The sequence below is a fragment of the Sapajus apella genome, unplaced genomic scaffold (assembly GCF_009761245.1).
Source record: "Sapajus apella isolate SASKATOON/1434 unplaced genomic scaffold, GSC_monkey_1.0 scaffold56, whole genome shotgun sequence".
Taxonomy (NCBI): domain Eukaryota; kingdom Metazoa; phylum Chordata; class Mammalia; order Primates; family Cebidae; genus Sapajus; species Sapajus apella.
In genome coordinates this window covers 8,712,770-8,728,839 of record NW_022436996.1, presented here as the reverse complement: position 1 = coordinate 8,728,839, position 16,070 = coordinate 8,712,770, and the positions used below count along the sequence as shown (strand labels likewise).

General features: G+C 49.0%; 1 protein-coding gene and 1 non-coding gene across 2 annotated transcripts; one reads left to right on the top strand and one right to left on the bottom strand.

Annotated features, from left to right (window-relative positions):
* Positions 1-1,165: 1,165 nt before the first annotated feature.
* Positions 1,166-7,946, bottom strand: LOC116528021. Its single transcript, XM_032245209.1, is given in 7 exon segments — positions 1,166-2,146; positions 3,150-3,276; positions 3,365-3,471; positions 3,474-3,627; positions 6,571-6,715; positions 6,866-7,139; positions 7,763-7,946. Coding segments are annotated over 7 exon segments (1,233 nt in total). The 3' UTR covers positions 1,166-1,904.
* A 6,377-nt stretch (positions 7,947-14,323) lies between these two features.
* Positions 14,324-14,395, top strand: TRNAC-GCA. Its single transcript has one exon. It is a non-coding gene; the product is annotated as a tRNA-Cys (tRNA).
* The last annotated feature ends 1,675 nt before the right edge of the window (positions 14,396-16,070 follow it).

The following is a 16,070-nucleotide window of genomic DNA, read 5'->3' as shown; positions in this document are numbered from 1 at the left end:
GTGATTCCTGGTTTCTTGGACAAAGAGGACAGGGATAAGGGCCACACAGGATCCCTGCTGACAGGCTCAAGGTGCACAGTGGAGTTTGTCTCTACTCACCTTGTCTACTGGTGGGTAGAGGCCACGGATGCTGCTGAACATCGTACGATGCAGACAGAGTGTGGCAGGGTCTTACCCGCAACGAACGTAATTTGGGGGGACTTCTTTACTTGCATTTAATGATGACGTGGAAGCAAGGGAAGCCTCCACACACAGTGTAAACACAACGAAACCCACCCACTCAGAACCTCCCACCCAGGCTAGGAGGCTGGATACGCCTGGGTTGTAACCCTCTTTTCCAGCCTGACGCTATCTGTTCTCAGCCATCTTTCTGTCCTCTAGTGCTCAGCATTGTCCTTGACACCTAGAATATTCTCAAAATGTATCTGTGGAACTAAATTGCAAATGTCCTGATGACGACTGGCAAAGTGGCCAGCTCTGAACATGCTTCTGCCCTTAGGAAAGTGCCAATCTAATTGAGATGAGATGACAAACATGGAAGACACATTTAATTTCACACAAGTGGAGCACAGGGGGCCCCTGCGTAACACCACCTTTCACAGTGTCAGACGAAAGGGAAAACCAAGGCAGGTGCGACGGTCAAGGGCAGGTCTTCTGGAGGAATCGGGGTCTAGCCTGCCAGAGGTGTGGTCTCCCTGGTCAAATGACCCAGCAGGTCTTCACTTCACTTTAGGAATTTCATTTTTCTCCTGTGTCCACCTGTCTTTCTCTGAACTTTCAAAGGTGCTGAGTAGCTCCAGGGAAATCTGAGAAACTGATATCTGGTAACCAGATTCACCTTAAATAAATATGTGCTTCTAATCAACCGAACCATACGGCTGACCAATGGGTGTATGTTCTACAACTGCTACTGCTTTAAATTCAGGTTGAAGACAGGCGCAGTGGCTCATACCTGTAATCCCAGCACTTTGGGTGGCTGAGGCGGACAGTTGGCCTAAGATTAGGAGTTCAAGACGAGCCTGGCCAACATGGTGAAACCCTGAGTCTAAAAAACTACAAAAATTAGCTGGGCATGATGGCAGGTACCAGTAATCCCAGCTACCTGGGAAGCTGAGGCAAAAGAATTGCTTAAACCCAGGAGATAGAGATCACAGTGAACCAAGACAGCACCACTGCACTCCAGCCTGGGTGACAGAGGGAGACTTCATCTCAAATAAAAATAAATACATTAATTCATCAATTAATTAAGATTGGTTCTCACAGGCAAGGCTGACTCTCTGCAAAGCTTTGAATTAATCTTGGTTTCAATACACAGCTGACCCTTGAAAAACATGGTTTTGAACTATGCAGGCCCACTGATAAGTGAATTTCCTTCTCCTCTGCCACCCCTGAGACAGCAAGAACAACCCCTCCTCTCCCTCCTCAGCCTACTCAGTCTGAAGATGACGCTGAGGATGATGACGTTATCATGACCCACCTCCACTTAATGAGTAGTAAATATATTTCCTTTTCCTTATTTTCCTAATAATTTTTCTGTAGCTTATTTAAAGTATACAATACATAGTAACTAGGACATATAAAATATGTGTTATTGACTATACATAGTATCATTAAGGCTTCTGGTCAACAGGAGACTATTAGCAGTTAACTTTCTGGTGAGTCAAAAGTTAGACATAGACCTTGGGCTGTGTGCAATTGGGGTCTGTCGCCCCTGGCCCGTGTTGTTCAAGTCAACTATTCTCCTGCCTTCCCTCTCAGTGTCCTCCTCTCCCTCCCATCATCTGTGCCCTGGCTTTGTCTCTTCCTAAAAGAGTAGGTTTGCCACCTGTTTCCCTGATAGAAAGTGTTCGTTTCTGGAGCATTAGCTGAGTAAGTCAGAGGTTAAAACTCCACTATAAAAAAACTCAGACTAAAAACAAGTAGGTTTGATGTGTTTCCTCAGCCCTCTCTGGAAAGATCGCACCGTTCCTGGCCTTTCCGTCTGTCTCCCGCAGATCACCTGATGCCTCCCTGGCCTTCTCCCAGCCCTTACCTGGACTGGGGTCCACAGGAACATCTGGAATCTTGGGGCCGGGGCGGCGCCAGCTGCAGGGCTCCTTTCCTTGTTCAATCTGGGAGAGGACCTCAGGCTTGGAGATGGCGTAGTCTGAAGAAAGACAGAAGGTTAGTTTTTGCCTCGTTCCAGTCAGAGCTGGAGAGAGTCAGCCCAGAAAACCAACAATGGTCTAGAAAGGAAATCTCTTGATTGTCATAGAGCAGGAGCTCTCAGACACAGGCAGTTTTGCTCCCAGGGGACGTTCGGCAAAGTCTGGACACAATTCTGATTGCTGTGCCCAGGGCTTGGGGAGAGGTGACTGGCATCTGGGGGGTAGAGGCCAGGGCTGCTGCTGAACATCCTACAATGCAGAGGATGGCCCCGACACAGAATCACCGGGTCCCAAATGTCAGCAGTGCCAGAGTGAGGAAACTGCCACAGAGCGTGCATGTGAAACAGCAGCACACTTGTGCTGACGAAATGTCACCTCACGACTGCACCTGCTCCCGTCCTCTCTATCAGGCCTCACTGCCCTCAGCTCCGGGGTCACACAGAAACCATCAGGAAGAGGAAATCAGCCCAGGAAGAAACAGGGTCCAGGCCCTTCCTGGGCAGGATCAAATGAGGAGAGCAGCAGTAGCCCCAGGGGTTGAGGGAAGCAGAGTTTTGAGGCATGAAGAAAATGTCTGCTGCAAGCAGCACCGTCTGCCCATGTTCTCCACTGACCTCGAGGCATGTCGCCGTAAGGGCCACGCATCTCTGTAGAAGGCTGAAAGAAAGAGTCTTTCTCAAATGTGAGTGGATTACATACTAGATCTGAGAGCAGGAGGGGCCTTCCCTGCTCCAAGTCAGCACCAACAGAAAGGTCCACACCCTGCGCCTGCGGAGAAGAGATGCCACCGCCTTTCCCAGCCTGGCATTCTGGGAAACTCAACACAGAGGGGAGCTTTTGATTCCATCACCCAGGGCTCATCTTTCACAGCAGGTAACAACTTGCAAGGTCAACAACGTTTCTGGTGATTCACATATCACTGCCATGAAACAACTATGTGGACAGAGAAGTTTGAGGACTTGCAAAATCCCATTTAACAGAGAAATGAGTGTCAGGCCTTACCCAGGGAGACCAGCGTCTCGTAGTTGCCCCTCATCACATGCTTGTAGAGCTCCTTCTGCCAGTCCTCCAGCTTGCCCCACTCCTGCTCGGAGAAATACACGGCCACATCATCAAAGGTCACGGGCACCTGGAACCACAAGTGTCGCACTCATTCACCCACACGCTCACAGGCTCAGCCCCTCAGGCTCCCACACCCCAGGGCGTCCCAGGGCTACCTTGGGGGTCTCCCCCTTGCTGCCCGAGGGCAGTCGCAGGATCCAGAAGTTCCTGCTGGGCTCCAGCTGCCTCTGCAGCAGCTCCTACTCCCACACGGCCTTGCCCTCAGCTGGTTCCCGAACTCCACAGCTGTTTTCTCGCTGTTGGCCAGCTTCTTCTCAGCCATCCCGGTTTGACCTTCTAAGGAAAGCAGGCGAGCAGCCTGCGATTCAATCTTCCTCTCCATGGCCTGAATCGTGGCTGCCATTGTCCACGGAGAAATCTTTCAGAAACAGAAGAGAAACAGCATCATTCATTCCACCCACTGTCTTCATTGATCCCCTCTCTCCCTAAGCACAGGGGAGCTGGGCTGGGAGCCCATATGTATGGACAAGTGGGGCCATCCTGTACCACATGCCAGATCTCAAGTTGGCAGTCACTGCTTGGGTATCTTAGGGCTATGTCCGGGTGGGTGCCCTTGCTCCAGGCCTCTGCAGCACAATGCAGACCTTTATCGTGGTGCTTACCACCCTACACAGTAATTTCCTCCCCACACCTACATTGTGGGCTCCCTGAGCATGGTATTGCATCTTTTCACACCACAGTCCTTGACACATGGTGGGTACCCAGTGCAATCTTGCTATGTAAACAGTGACTTAGCATTGCTCAGCATTTTAGTGGAGAAATGGTAAACTGCAGATTTACTAGAGCCCAGCCTGCCCCTCCTGTCTTCATTACACAGGAACTGACTACTGATGACCCAGCAAAAAAAAATAGCTGGTTCACTGAAACAGCGCAAAGAAGAGTATTGCTCAATATTTTTATTTTAAAGCATTTCATGTCCTCTGTTAATAAACATAAAAATCTAATGGCCAGTTCCTCTTCCCCCAGGACAGTCTCATTTTGTCCCCTTCCCATCTGCCCCTCCCCCACAAGATAAAATCCCCATGACTGCAAACCTCCATTGGCCAGTTAGGTTTTTTGACACTGCATGAGCCCCACAAGATTCTTTCTCTTTCCCACTTCCCACCCCTCTCAAGGTTAAAACGATGGCCTCAGACATGTTTGTAGCCGCCCCAGGGGCAGTAACATGCCCTACAGTCTGGTGAGAAAAATTGACATATGTCACAAAGTTACACTTACATATGGGCAATAACCATCTTAATTAGAGACAAGGGGCTTCCCTGTCATGGGAAACATTCACATGGCATATTAGTGACCAGCAGCTGGTGACAAGGAAGAATAGGCACATTTTGCCTAAGGTGGCAAGCTAGACTACTTGAGCCACCCAGATCTGAAGGTGAGACCTACAGGGTAGAGAGGAGCTCCCGGTATCCATGCCCAAAGATTGACGCCTCCTTAGAACGTTCTGCAAAATAATCCCTCAACTAGAGATTGGTGACTATTCGCAAAATGAAGAAGTGGCTACTAGAAACCAGTGTGGATTCACTTAGAGAAAGTCACTGAGAACTAGAATGTAAACGGATACCTCAAAAAACAGAGACAAAATGAGTTTCAGCAGAGGCCCAAAAAAACTTGTCCAGGACAGTGGTCAAAAGCCTGTCTGGCTGTTTGGAAGGAAGCAGGATCCAAAGCAAGAAGGTAGGACTCTAAGGGGTCTTCAAGGCTAGGTCTGGACAGGCAGAACTGTTTCTAGGCAAAAACCCAGATGTGGGTGGGGGTCTTGCTCTCAAAGAGTAGGTCCCACAGGCACCTGGGTGGGCTGACTTGGTTCTGGGCTTGAGTCTGCCCTCCACCTAAGGCCACTGTTCCTTCCCTCGCCTCTCCTTTCTCAGATCAATCCCTGTCAAGTGATCCCAGACTCCAAGAGTTTACTCCAGAAGCATCCTTGCACCTGGTCACCAGCTCCCCATCCACTGAAATCCTACCCATCCACCAAGTGCATTATTACAGTCTTTGTATGGCATGAAAGGGACCTCTGCAAAAACTCCTTTATCAGGAAAATATTCATCTTTTACACGTGGACAACAGGATGCACGGTTTTCTTACAACTGTGATGGGGCCAGGAAGCCCTGGGTGAGGCCTTCACGCTATGTGGTGGGAGGTGGCGACTGTGCGCTGCCCATTCCAGTCCAGCTTCTTACTGACTGGTGGCTGGAATATGTGGGGCTGTCCTTAGACTCCTGCCAGGAGAGCCCAAACTCTTTGCTTGAGAGAAGCTGATGGTAAGAGGAGCCAGATCCCTCACCCGCTGCCCACCCGCAGGATCAAGTCCCGGCATGCAGGCCCCTTCCCAGTCTCCGCAGCCACCTCTCCCACTGCCTCCAAACCAAAAGCGTCTTCTCCAGGCTCATGGGACTCCATTCTGTTCCTGTGTTGCAGAATATTCAGGAGACTGGACAGACCAATAGATGAAACAGGAGGATTTTATTAAGGTAGCCACAGGCTCAGCGGATTAGCATCCCAAGGCTGAGCGCCTAACAAAGACAGGGCTTGACTTTTTTAGACATGTAAGATGACTTAGCAGTTAACAGGTTTACAGAAGCCAGAACAAAGAACAGTTAATTAATCTGTAACATGTCTTGTGATGTATGTTACATTTGAAAATAGCATTTTGAGAAACACAATGTACATTCTTTGGGTGTTATCTTGCCCTGTGACCTTGCAGCTGGTCAGCAAGAAAAACAGGAGTCTTGAGGTGCCTGGGAACTTTGCTGAGAATGTGGGGAGAATAGATAAGGTAGGTTTTACAGGGAGTTAATTTCCGGCAGAGCTAGGGGTTAGATTTTATATCGAATACAGCACAGTAAACTTTATTATGCAGCAATTACAGCTATTATTATTATTGTTTAATTTCCCTCTTCACCTGAACACGCCCTGCTCTGTTCCGTCTCTCTGCCCCTTTGCCCAGGCAATCCTCCCTCCCTGAAAGCTCCACCGGTCTAGCTCGACCTCATGAAATCCTAGCCTCCTCTAAAAGCCCGGCTCAAATCAGAGGCGCAGAGCATCACGCCAGGAGGGGTGAGCAGCGGTACCAGGCGCCCCCTGACGCTCCTTCCCCTGCAGCCCACCACTTGGCGTGGGGTGGCCCCGGCGCGGGGACAACCGTTCTGCCGGCGCTCGGGCTCGGCCTGGAGTTGGGGGGCCCGGCTGGCAAGAGCAGTAGGTCCCCCGGCGGCCCCCGCACCCCGTTCCCCGGAGCCCCAAGGGCGGTATTACTGCCAGGCCGCCCCGGGCCCCCAAGCCGCGCCCAGGTCGCCCTTACCTGAGCCGCAGCCCCGCCGCCGGCGTGTGCGGCCCCAGGCCCGACCTCCCCGTGCTCTCCGCAGGCGGCGCCCGCCCCGCCCTGCCTCCGCCGCCGCTCCTCCCTGGCAGCAACTGCCCCGCGCAGCTGGCAGTCGCGCCGCCGCCTTCAGCGCCCGGCGGGTCCACACTGCATGCTGGGAGCCGGCGCCGGGGCCTGCAGACGAAGGCACGTGCGGTTTCCTGGAGGCAGCGCAGCCACACAGCCCCACCTGCAGCACAGGAGGCGAACGGCAGGCACGGAGTCTGCCCGCTACCAGGAGCCGAACCCGCGACCCCCGGCCGACCCCTCGCCCCCTCCCCGACTGCCGGGTTCCCGCGCACAGTCACTGCGTTGGCCCCGCGACCCAAGCCGAGTGACTTGGTTACCAAAAGAGTCCCCCTCATGGGACCGCCTGGCCGCGTCCACGGGCGAGCAGAGTCCTCCGGGCAGGGCGCCCCCGGGGGTGACCGCGGCAAGGGGACCGCTCCCTGGTCCCGCTGGGTCCCGGCGCGCCCGAACAAGCACTTCTGCCGCTGGAGGTCCTGGGCCTGGAGGTTCGGGCTCTTTGTTGTGGGGGTCAGCTGTAGCTCACCCCATCTGTGTTTGAAATGGAATATTTCCAACAATAGGAAGGAATATATTCGGTAAACCCGGTAGACACCATGTAGCATTTTCTACCATGTATTTATTAGAGTAAATATTTTTAATGGCATGAACAGTGGAACGCAATACCACTACTGAACATTATTTTGGGGAAGAACTTGGTATGGACAGATGTTCATGATATTTTAAGAGAAAAAGCCTGTCCAGAACGATCCTGTCATTGTTTTAAAATTATGACATCATGTAGCATTATGTACTGTGTACATGCATATCTATAGTTTTGAAAGTTTGGAAGCATACATATATCAACATGGACAAAATAGTTTAATAGACCACAGGCCGTTTTTATGCATTTTCTAAGTTATGTTTTAATTTTTCAATAACAAGGATAGTATTTTTAAACAAGGAGAGAAAAATAAAAATTTAAAAGTCCTTAAGAGACTGGGGATGGAGGGCGCCTTGGACGGGGGCTCCCACGTGGTTACAGAGGCGCATTGCTTTTCAGACTCCTGGGCTGAGTGAGGCTCTTTCCAGCGCGAGAACCTGCGCCACCTGGTGCGGAGTCTACGGGATTTGCCGGGCCTAGGGACCGGGATCCGAACATTGTCCCTTAGTTTCTCTTCATCGGCGTGGGCTGAACATACATCTCGGGCATCATCCGGGTTGCATGCTTGTTTGTGTATAAAAATGGAATTGCCCCAAGAGTCACGTGGGGGAAGACCTGACTCACCGTGGTGCCAATGCTCCTGCATCCGACTTTCTTCTTCTGGTCACAGACAAAACCTAGCTGTTTTCTGATGCCTCACATCTCTCACCGATTGCCCCTCAAATGACGGGGTTCAGGGATTTCCTTCCCGGAGCCCCTGGCATCATTTTGTCTTTTGGAGTAAATCCCGCAAAGGGTAAAATCACCCTACTCACTCCATGAGCTGTAGTACACCTGCCCCAGGGTTTTCCTGTTTTTTCCCTTCAGCTCTTCCACATGATTCCTTCCCCTGTGAGTAACACATCTCCGCTGATGAAGGTGGATCCATGTTTTATGGGTCTGAAGCTTGTGTAATCTGGGAGAACATGGTTAAGAAGAAGCCCCTCAATGTGGCAGGAGCGGCTGCGAGAAACAAAGCTCCCGGACACCTAACGGGAAGGAAGGGGTTTATTATCATTATTATTATTATTATCACGGCCAGGAGCCGGGCGATGATTTGTCTAAACCCAGCTCGTCTAACAAAGAGAGGCTGCCTTTATATAGGCTTACACTCTAGATATTACACATGAAAGAATCTTAGGTTTACAGCCTTAGAAAATGGGTTTTGGATTTACAGCTTTAGGAATCGCACGTGAAAATGTTCTGGTCTCCTGATGGAGGAGTGGGGTGGGGGTTTGATCTTGTTTAAGTAAAAACAGTGTCTTCCAGAGAGTTTCCCTAATACCAAGCTTGCTATTTACAGGAAGGTGATTCAGGAGGCGCCAGTGGCCAGCCTCTTCTTCTATCGGAATGCAGTGTGGAAGTCAAGGGGGAGTTGATCCCAGATGTCTGGGTGTTCTTCCTCAGCAAAATTACAAATTTAGGAGGAGGCATAGAGCTGGTGCGGGGCGGGGCGGGGGGGGGGGCACTCTGAGCTTCCTTAGCTTCATTGTAATGTTCTGGATTTAAAAAAAAGAAAAAGCCAGAGGGACATCAGAACACACTCAAGCCTTGTCTAGGCTGGAACATGAGCACCAGGGATATTGTGGGGGGAACTGGGAGTCAGGAGACCTGTCAGTTCTGTCATTAACCGGTGGAGATCCTTGGGCAAGTCAGCACTTGCTTCACATGTAAAATGAGGAGATTGGACTAGATCATTCTGCATGTGTCCCTGAGTCCAGCCTTCCTTTCTTTTTTTTTTTTTTTTTTTTTTGAGACGGAGTTTCACTCATGTTACCCAGGCTGGAGTGCAATGGCGCGATCTCGGCTCACCACAACCTCCGCCTCCTGGGTTCAGGCAATTCTCCTGCCTCAACCTCCTGAGTAGCTGGGATTACAGGCACGCACCACCATGCCCAGCTAATTTTTTGTATTTTTAGTAGAGACGGGGTTTCAACATGTTGACCTGGATGGTCTCGATCTCTTGACCTCGTGATCCACCCGCCTCGGCCTCCCAAAGTGCTGGGATTACAGGCTTGAGCCACCGTGCCCGGCCCCCAGCCTTCCTTTCATCACTTGATAGGGACCCTGTAGAAGACCACTGCTTCCTCTATCACTGTGGCCTTTTTGCAGGTCACTCTGCATGATAATTTACTTCTGTTATCAAGACTGAAGACGGATCAGCTGCAAACAGACCTCTTGAACATGGAACAGGGAAGCAAATGGTGATTTATTTGGCCAGGAGCTGCAGCAGGTGAAAATACCTTAACAACAGAGCTCCCTGACAAAGAAAATCCTTGCCCTTTTGAAAGCTTACAGTCCTAGAAATTACATGTGAAAGGGTCTTGATCCATGAAGTAAGCATAGAGTATGTGACTAGGTGGGGGTTTGATTGTGTTTAAGCAAAAACAATGCCTTCCCAAAAGATTTATCCATAGTATGCATGCCATCTATAGGAGGGCGATTAAGGGTGGCACCCACTCTGGTAGGCTTTACGTCTCCTATTGAAATGCAATGTAGAAGTCAAAGGGGAAGTGGTCTTAGAAGCTTAAGAGGATTAAGGGTCACCTTCCTCAAAGACAACATGTTGGTCAGTCCCTGCCATGTTGCCTGGAAGTGCTACTCCAGGATTGCCTTGGAAAAGGGGACTTATTCCTGTTTGAGGAGACAGAGATGTTACATCCATGGCAATATGACTCCTAGGGAACTAGGGCTTACATGGTGTGTCCTGAAGGACATGAGCAGTGGGGCAAAGTGCAGTCTGGACTTAAGTGTCCATCTGTGTTCCTTGAAGGAATTCAACATCATTATAGAAATCACTGTGAAAATCAGGGTTTTCCCAGGCCCTCGGACCAGGAGTGGAGAGGACTGGCTGGCTGATGGCTGCCTTCTGAGTAGGCTGCCAGGGCTACAAGGCAAAGGCCTGTGGGTAAAGGAAAAAATTCCTGTAGGAGGGAAAGGCAGTTCGCAGAAGGGACAGTTTACAAGCCCCTGTGACAAGAGCAGAGGTGGGCCTTGGTAAAGCTAAGGAAATGAAAAGGACCTAACCCAAGTGTTACTCCGCGTGTTCCATCTAGATGGGACAGGGCTCTGTCTGCCATCACAAGAGGTCACGCGGAAGGCTGGACACAGTGGCTCATGCCTGTCATCCCAGCACTTTGAGAGGCCAAGGCAGGAGGATTGTTTGAGGCTAGGAGTTTGAGACCAGCCTGGGCAACATAGTGAGATGTCTTGCCGGGCGCGGTGGCTCATGCCTGTAATCCTAGGACTTTGGGAGGCCGAGGTGGGTGGATCACCTGAGGTCAGGAGTTCAAGACCAGCCTAGCCATCGTGGTGAAACCCCATCTTTATAAAAAAAAGAAATACATTTTTTTTGGGGGGGGGTGAGGGGCATGATGGCTCAAGCCTGTAATCCTAGCACTTTGGGAGGCCAAGGTGGGTGGATCACCTGAGGTCAGGAGTTCAAGACCAGCCTGGCCATCATGGTGAAACTCCATCTTTAAAAAAAAAAAAAAAGGAGATGCCTTCTCTACAATACAATAAAATGAAATATATTAGCTGGGCATGGTAGCACACACCTGTGGTCCCAGTTAGTTGGGAGGCTGAGGCGGGAGGATTGCTTGAGCCCAGGAGTTGAAGGCTGCAGTGAGCTATGATTGTTTCACTGCACTCCAGCCTGGGTAACAGTACAATACCCTGTTGTTTAAAAATGTTGTTTTAAAAAAAAAAAAAAAAAAAAAAGAAAGACTCAAGTGGCATTGTTCTCTAGCAACATATTTTGGTCCTTAAACCTAGGTTAACATTGGCCCTTTTAAGGCTTTTGTGGATTCCAAAATCTACTCAGCTACCCAAATCTCACTATTTCTTGGAGTCATTCCTTCTCCATCCTTCTCCATGGATATTAACTGAAGAGGTGGAAGTTGGAAGAATCATCTTTTGTCCTAGATTATAGTTCTGTTGAAAATGCCCTGAATGGAGTACTCGGCTAGGAGAGCCAGCCCAACTCTGTCATTAGTGTGTTAGAACAGACACCTCAGTCACACAGTTTCTCCTGTATGTGCCCACCATGACAGGCGCTGGATGTTGACTCTGAAGGCCATTCTAGTAGCCAGTGGCAGTGCTTTTCCAGGCTGCTGCCCCCAACCAAGGACTCAAGGCAGGGAAGACACAGGCTCTGGGGTATTTGAGGAGGGGGACTGCCTCTTGTTATGCACAAGGTCAGTGAGTTTTCACTCAGGCGGGTCTGGCAGCTCCTAGGAGCTTCCATTGTGAAGTGGCAACTCATAGGTTACAGGTAGTCTGGGTGTGACGGTACAAGTCAAAGACATTAATTAACCCACACACTAGTAGGATGGGGTATGGCTCAGGGGTAGAGTACTGGACTGCAGGTTAATGAGACACCAGTTCAGATCCAGATAACCCCTCTGCATTTTCAGTTTTGACATTTTAAATAGGTGCCTATGTTTTAACTTCTTTTTTATTAGACACTAGGGTAAAGATTTCATTTTTTTTCTGAAACCAGCAAATGTTGAGGCTAGAATGTGGTGGTTTTATACATGTTAGGGAGACATGAGACATCAATCAATGTGTGTGAGATGTACATTGGTTCAGTCCGGAAAGGTGGGACACCTCAAGGTAAGTGCAGGACAACTGGAAGTGAGGAGGGGTCTTCCAGGTCACAGGTAGATGAGAGACAAATGGTTACATTCTTTTGAGTTTCTGATGAGCCTTTCCAAAGGAGGCAATCAGAATGCATTTATCTCAGTGATCAGAGGGGTGACTTTGGATAAAATGGGAGGCAGATTTGCCCTAAACAGTTCCCAGGTTGACTTTTCCCTTCAGCTAGGTGATTTAGGGGCCCCAAGATTTATTTTCCTTTCACACTTATGAGTACAGCTCTTAAAACTAAACCTGGGGCCAGGTGCGGTGCCTCACGGCTGTAATCCCAGCACTTTGAGAGGCCGAGGCAGGCAGATCACAAGGTCAAGAGCTCAAGACCAGCCTGGCCAACATGGTGAAACAACACCTCTGCTGAGAATGCAAAAATTAGTCGGGCATGGCTGTGCGTGCCTGTAATCCCAGGTACTCGGGAGGCTGAGGCAGAAGAATCTCTTGAACCCGGGAGGTGGAGGTTGCAGTGAGCCAAGATTGTGCCACTGCACTCCAGCCTGGGCAACAGAGGGAGACTCTGTCTTGGAAAGAAAACAAAACAAGAAAATTGGACCTGAACAGCATCTTCTAGGAACAAAGTCTCAGCATTTCTTAGTTGTCTTAATTTATCTCCTTCTCCATCGAGGCATTCCCCCTGGGATGGGGATATTGTTCTTCTATTTCTAAGACAAACCACCAGGATCTATAGCTCAGTGAGTGAGCCCTTATAAGGCCAAGATAGATTGCAGAGGACAAAATGTCAACAGGTGAAAGTACAAATAAAGCTCTATGTTGTGTTTAGATTTTGTAACTATCAAAGGCAATTTTATGTCACATTGAAGCTTCAAAAGCAAACTTCTGCAGAAGGGTCAACCTTAACTATGGGTCTATTACTTAACTATTAACCGTGGTAATTATTTGATCTACTTCCTTCTATAGGGTACATATGTCCATAACAATATGCATGTATTTTATGTACACACACACATACACATGTACATATTTATGCATATATACCATTGTTTGTATGTATAAGCTTTTTATTATACATATACATAAGGTATTTTTTAAAGCCAAAATAAGGTCACATCATACATCTGTTGTGCAATTTGCCTTTCACTTAATGTTTCATTGAAGCGTCTTCCCGTGGCAGTGCAGTGGATCTAGCTTATCGGTTTCTGTTGCATCACATTCCCTCCTGCGAATGTACGGTAATGTTTTAACCAATTCCCTGCCAATGGATATTTAGATGGTCTCCAGTGTTTGGCTGTGATGAATTCAAAAATGGCTGTAATGAATCTCCACATACATGTGTCTTCATACATTTATATGAATCTTTTTGAAGGATAAATTCCTAGAAGCGGTACTCTGTAGAGTATCACTTTTTAATGTTTTTTCTTTTAGTTTTTATCTTATTTTTTTCATTTATTTATTTATTTTTATTATACTTTGAGTTCTGGGGTACATGCGCAGAATGTGCAGGTTTGTTACATGGGTATACACGTGCCATGGTGGTTTGTGCAGCCATCCCTCAGTCAAATTTTTATTTTAGGTTCAGAATTACATATACAGTTTTGTCATATAGGTAAACTCATGTCACGGGGGTTTGATGTACAGATTATTTCCTCACCCAGATACTAAGCACAGGTATTTTTTTTCTGATCCTCTCTCTCTTTCCACCATCCACCCTCAAGTAGGTGCCCGTGTGTATTGCTCCCCTCTCTGTGTCCATGTGTTCTCATCATTTAGCTCTCCCTAATAAGGGAGAATGTGCAGTATTTGGTTTTCTGTTCCTGCGTTAGTTTTCTTGGGATAATGGCCTCTAGCTCCATCCATGTTGCTGCAAAGAACATGATCTCCTACTTCTTTTACAGCTGCATCGTATTCCATGGTGTATATGTGCCACATTTTTGTAATTCTGAGTATTATTTTTTAAGTAATTTTCTTTTACAAAAGCAATTTGCTTATCACTTGGCAAATTATCAACAGTATTCTATGTCAAATACAAGCCCCAGACACAGGCTCTGGGCCTCCTTGCAGTGCAGGGGAGGGTGGTGTCACATAGAATTCTGTCCCCAGTCTAGCACATCTGACATGATGCTCAACAATTGCTACTGTCAAAGAGAATTATCTGGATGAAGGGTCTCTCCAGTTATAAAGCTCAACCAGGCCTCCGGGGTGTCCTCAGCCAGGTGCACACAGAAGTGACGGGAAGGAAGTGTAAGTGACAGGAGGGAGGCCAGAGTTCAGAGACACAGAACCAGCCTTGACATCCCAACCAGAAGAGCGGAGTCTTGTTCTTCTTGGTGAGTCAACACATGAAAAGGGTGTTAATTGTGTCACCTTTTCAGATCTGGGGGTATAGCTCAGGGGTAGAGCATTTGACTGCAGATCAAGAGGTCCCTGGTTCAAATCCAGGTGCCCCCTTCCTATTCTGTTTTACTTTTAATCACCAAAGTGGGTCCTGGGTCATAAACTCCTCCCAATCCACCCTGGGGAAAATGACACAACATATCTAATCTTGGACCCACAGCATCTCTGAAGTGCAGACTCAATAGTCCTCATGTGATTTTATGGACTTTAAAGTTTGTAAGGCACAGACCCCTGCCTTGTCCAGCCCTCTGGGTACCACTACCTCACTTTCCAGAGTTGTTTAGAATCTCCCCATTAAGATCCATGTGATCCTCAAGAGAAGGCTAGGCCATATCTGTAAGTCCTGCTGTATTCTCCCCAATGCACCCAGCTTGGGCTGAGCACAGGAGTACCTGAACCAGCGGCAGCATCACGCCCACCTCCAATGGGCATGAGAAACCTAAAGAGCGTAGATTTCTGGACTTTGGCTCTTTGTCTCCAGGTTCTGGATTTCCCACCTGGGGCTGCTGCAGACTCACACCCTGGCCCACCCAGACCATGGACTGGGGGAGAGCAGGATTCTGGGAGGCTCTGTGAGACTAAGGACAAGTAGTGGGACGATGGAGAAAGTCAGCTGCGGATTTCCAGAGGACTGACTGGACATCATCAGCCTATTTTTTCTCTCTTCTCCATGCAGACAGATTTAGATCATGGGCTCCTGCAAAGGAAGGGAAGCTTGAGTCAGATTCCAAAATCAGTAAGTTAAAATAAGAACAGGTAGAGGGCACCCCGATCGGAAACTTTTAGTTTGTCCTCTAAAGCTCATCTCATTATTATCTGATGAAGACCTTGCACTCTGCAGCTGAAGATGGCAGCATAAAAGCCATGGCTCCTCCGGGGAGGGCCTCTGGATTGACCGAAAGCTGTTTCCCCTGCTCACCTGTCCACTGCAGCACGGGGCATGTGTGGTGATGAGGGCACATTTGCTTCCATGAAAATAAAGGCTCATAGGCTCCACTCAGACCTCCTGAATCAGAATGCTCGGGAGTGGGGCCACGGAGCTATTTATAACAAGCTCCCCAGATGATTCCAGTGGAAAGTCAGAATGGAACTGCCACCTTAGCTTGGAACACAACGTTATAGGCTTGAAGAGAGGTCATAATTAAGAGACATGCCCAAGCACACACACCTGATTAATAGAAGGGTTGTGACCAAATTCCACATAGCCGGTCTTGGGCTCTCTCTATTAACCCAACCCCGGGCGAGGCATGACCAGGCTTGCTGCCCCTCTGCTTCCGCTGCTCCCCGTCTGCTGAGCCCTCGACAGGCCCAGTGAGAGAGGCCTCCCCTGGAAATGACCTGACTGACTTCCAGTCGAAAGTCTAGCACTAAGAGGCACTAAATTTGCATCATGGACCGCTTACCTGCAGGCAAACGCTCTTCCTCTGAACCAGAAACCCACTTCAGATGAGTTCCCAATGGACACTGCTTAAGGATGTGGCCTGCCCAGGGAAGGGATCCTACTTAAGCCCGAAATAGTTTCTGTTTATTCCAGGCTAGGTCCCATGTCCTGGCGGAGCTATCTCCTACGAACCGGCCCTCTCTGGCCATTGGCTCTGGCCCTCTCTCCCACTGACCCCCAATTTGAGTTCCAGGGCCTCCTCTGCACTGCGCGGTCCCTTCTCCTTCTGTCTCAAGCTGGGTGCATGAGTTTTGACACCACTTCTTGCTGGAATAACCATCCACTCCA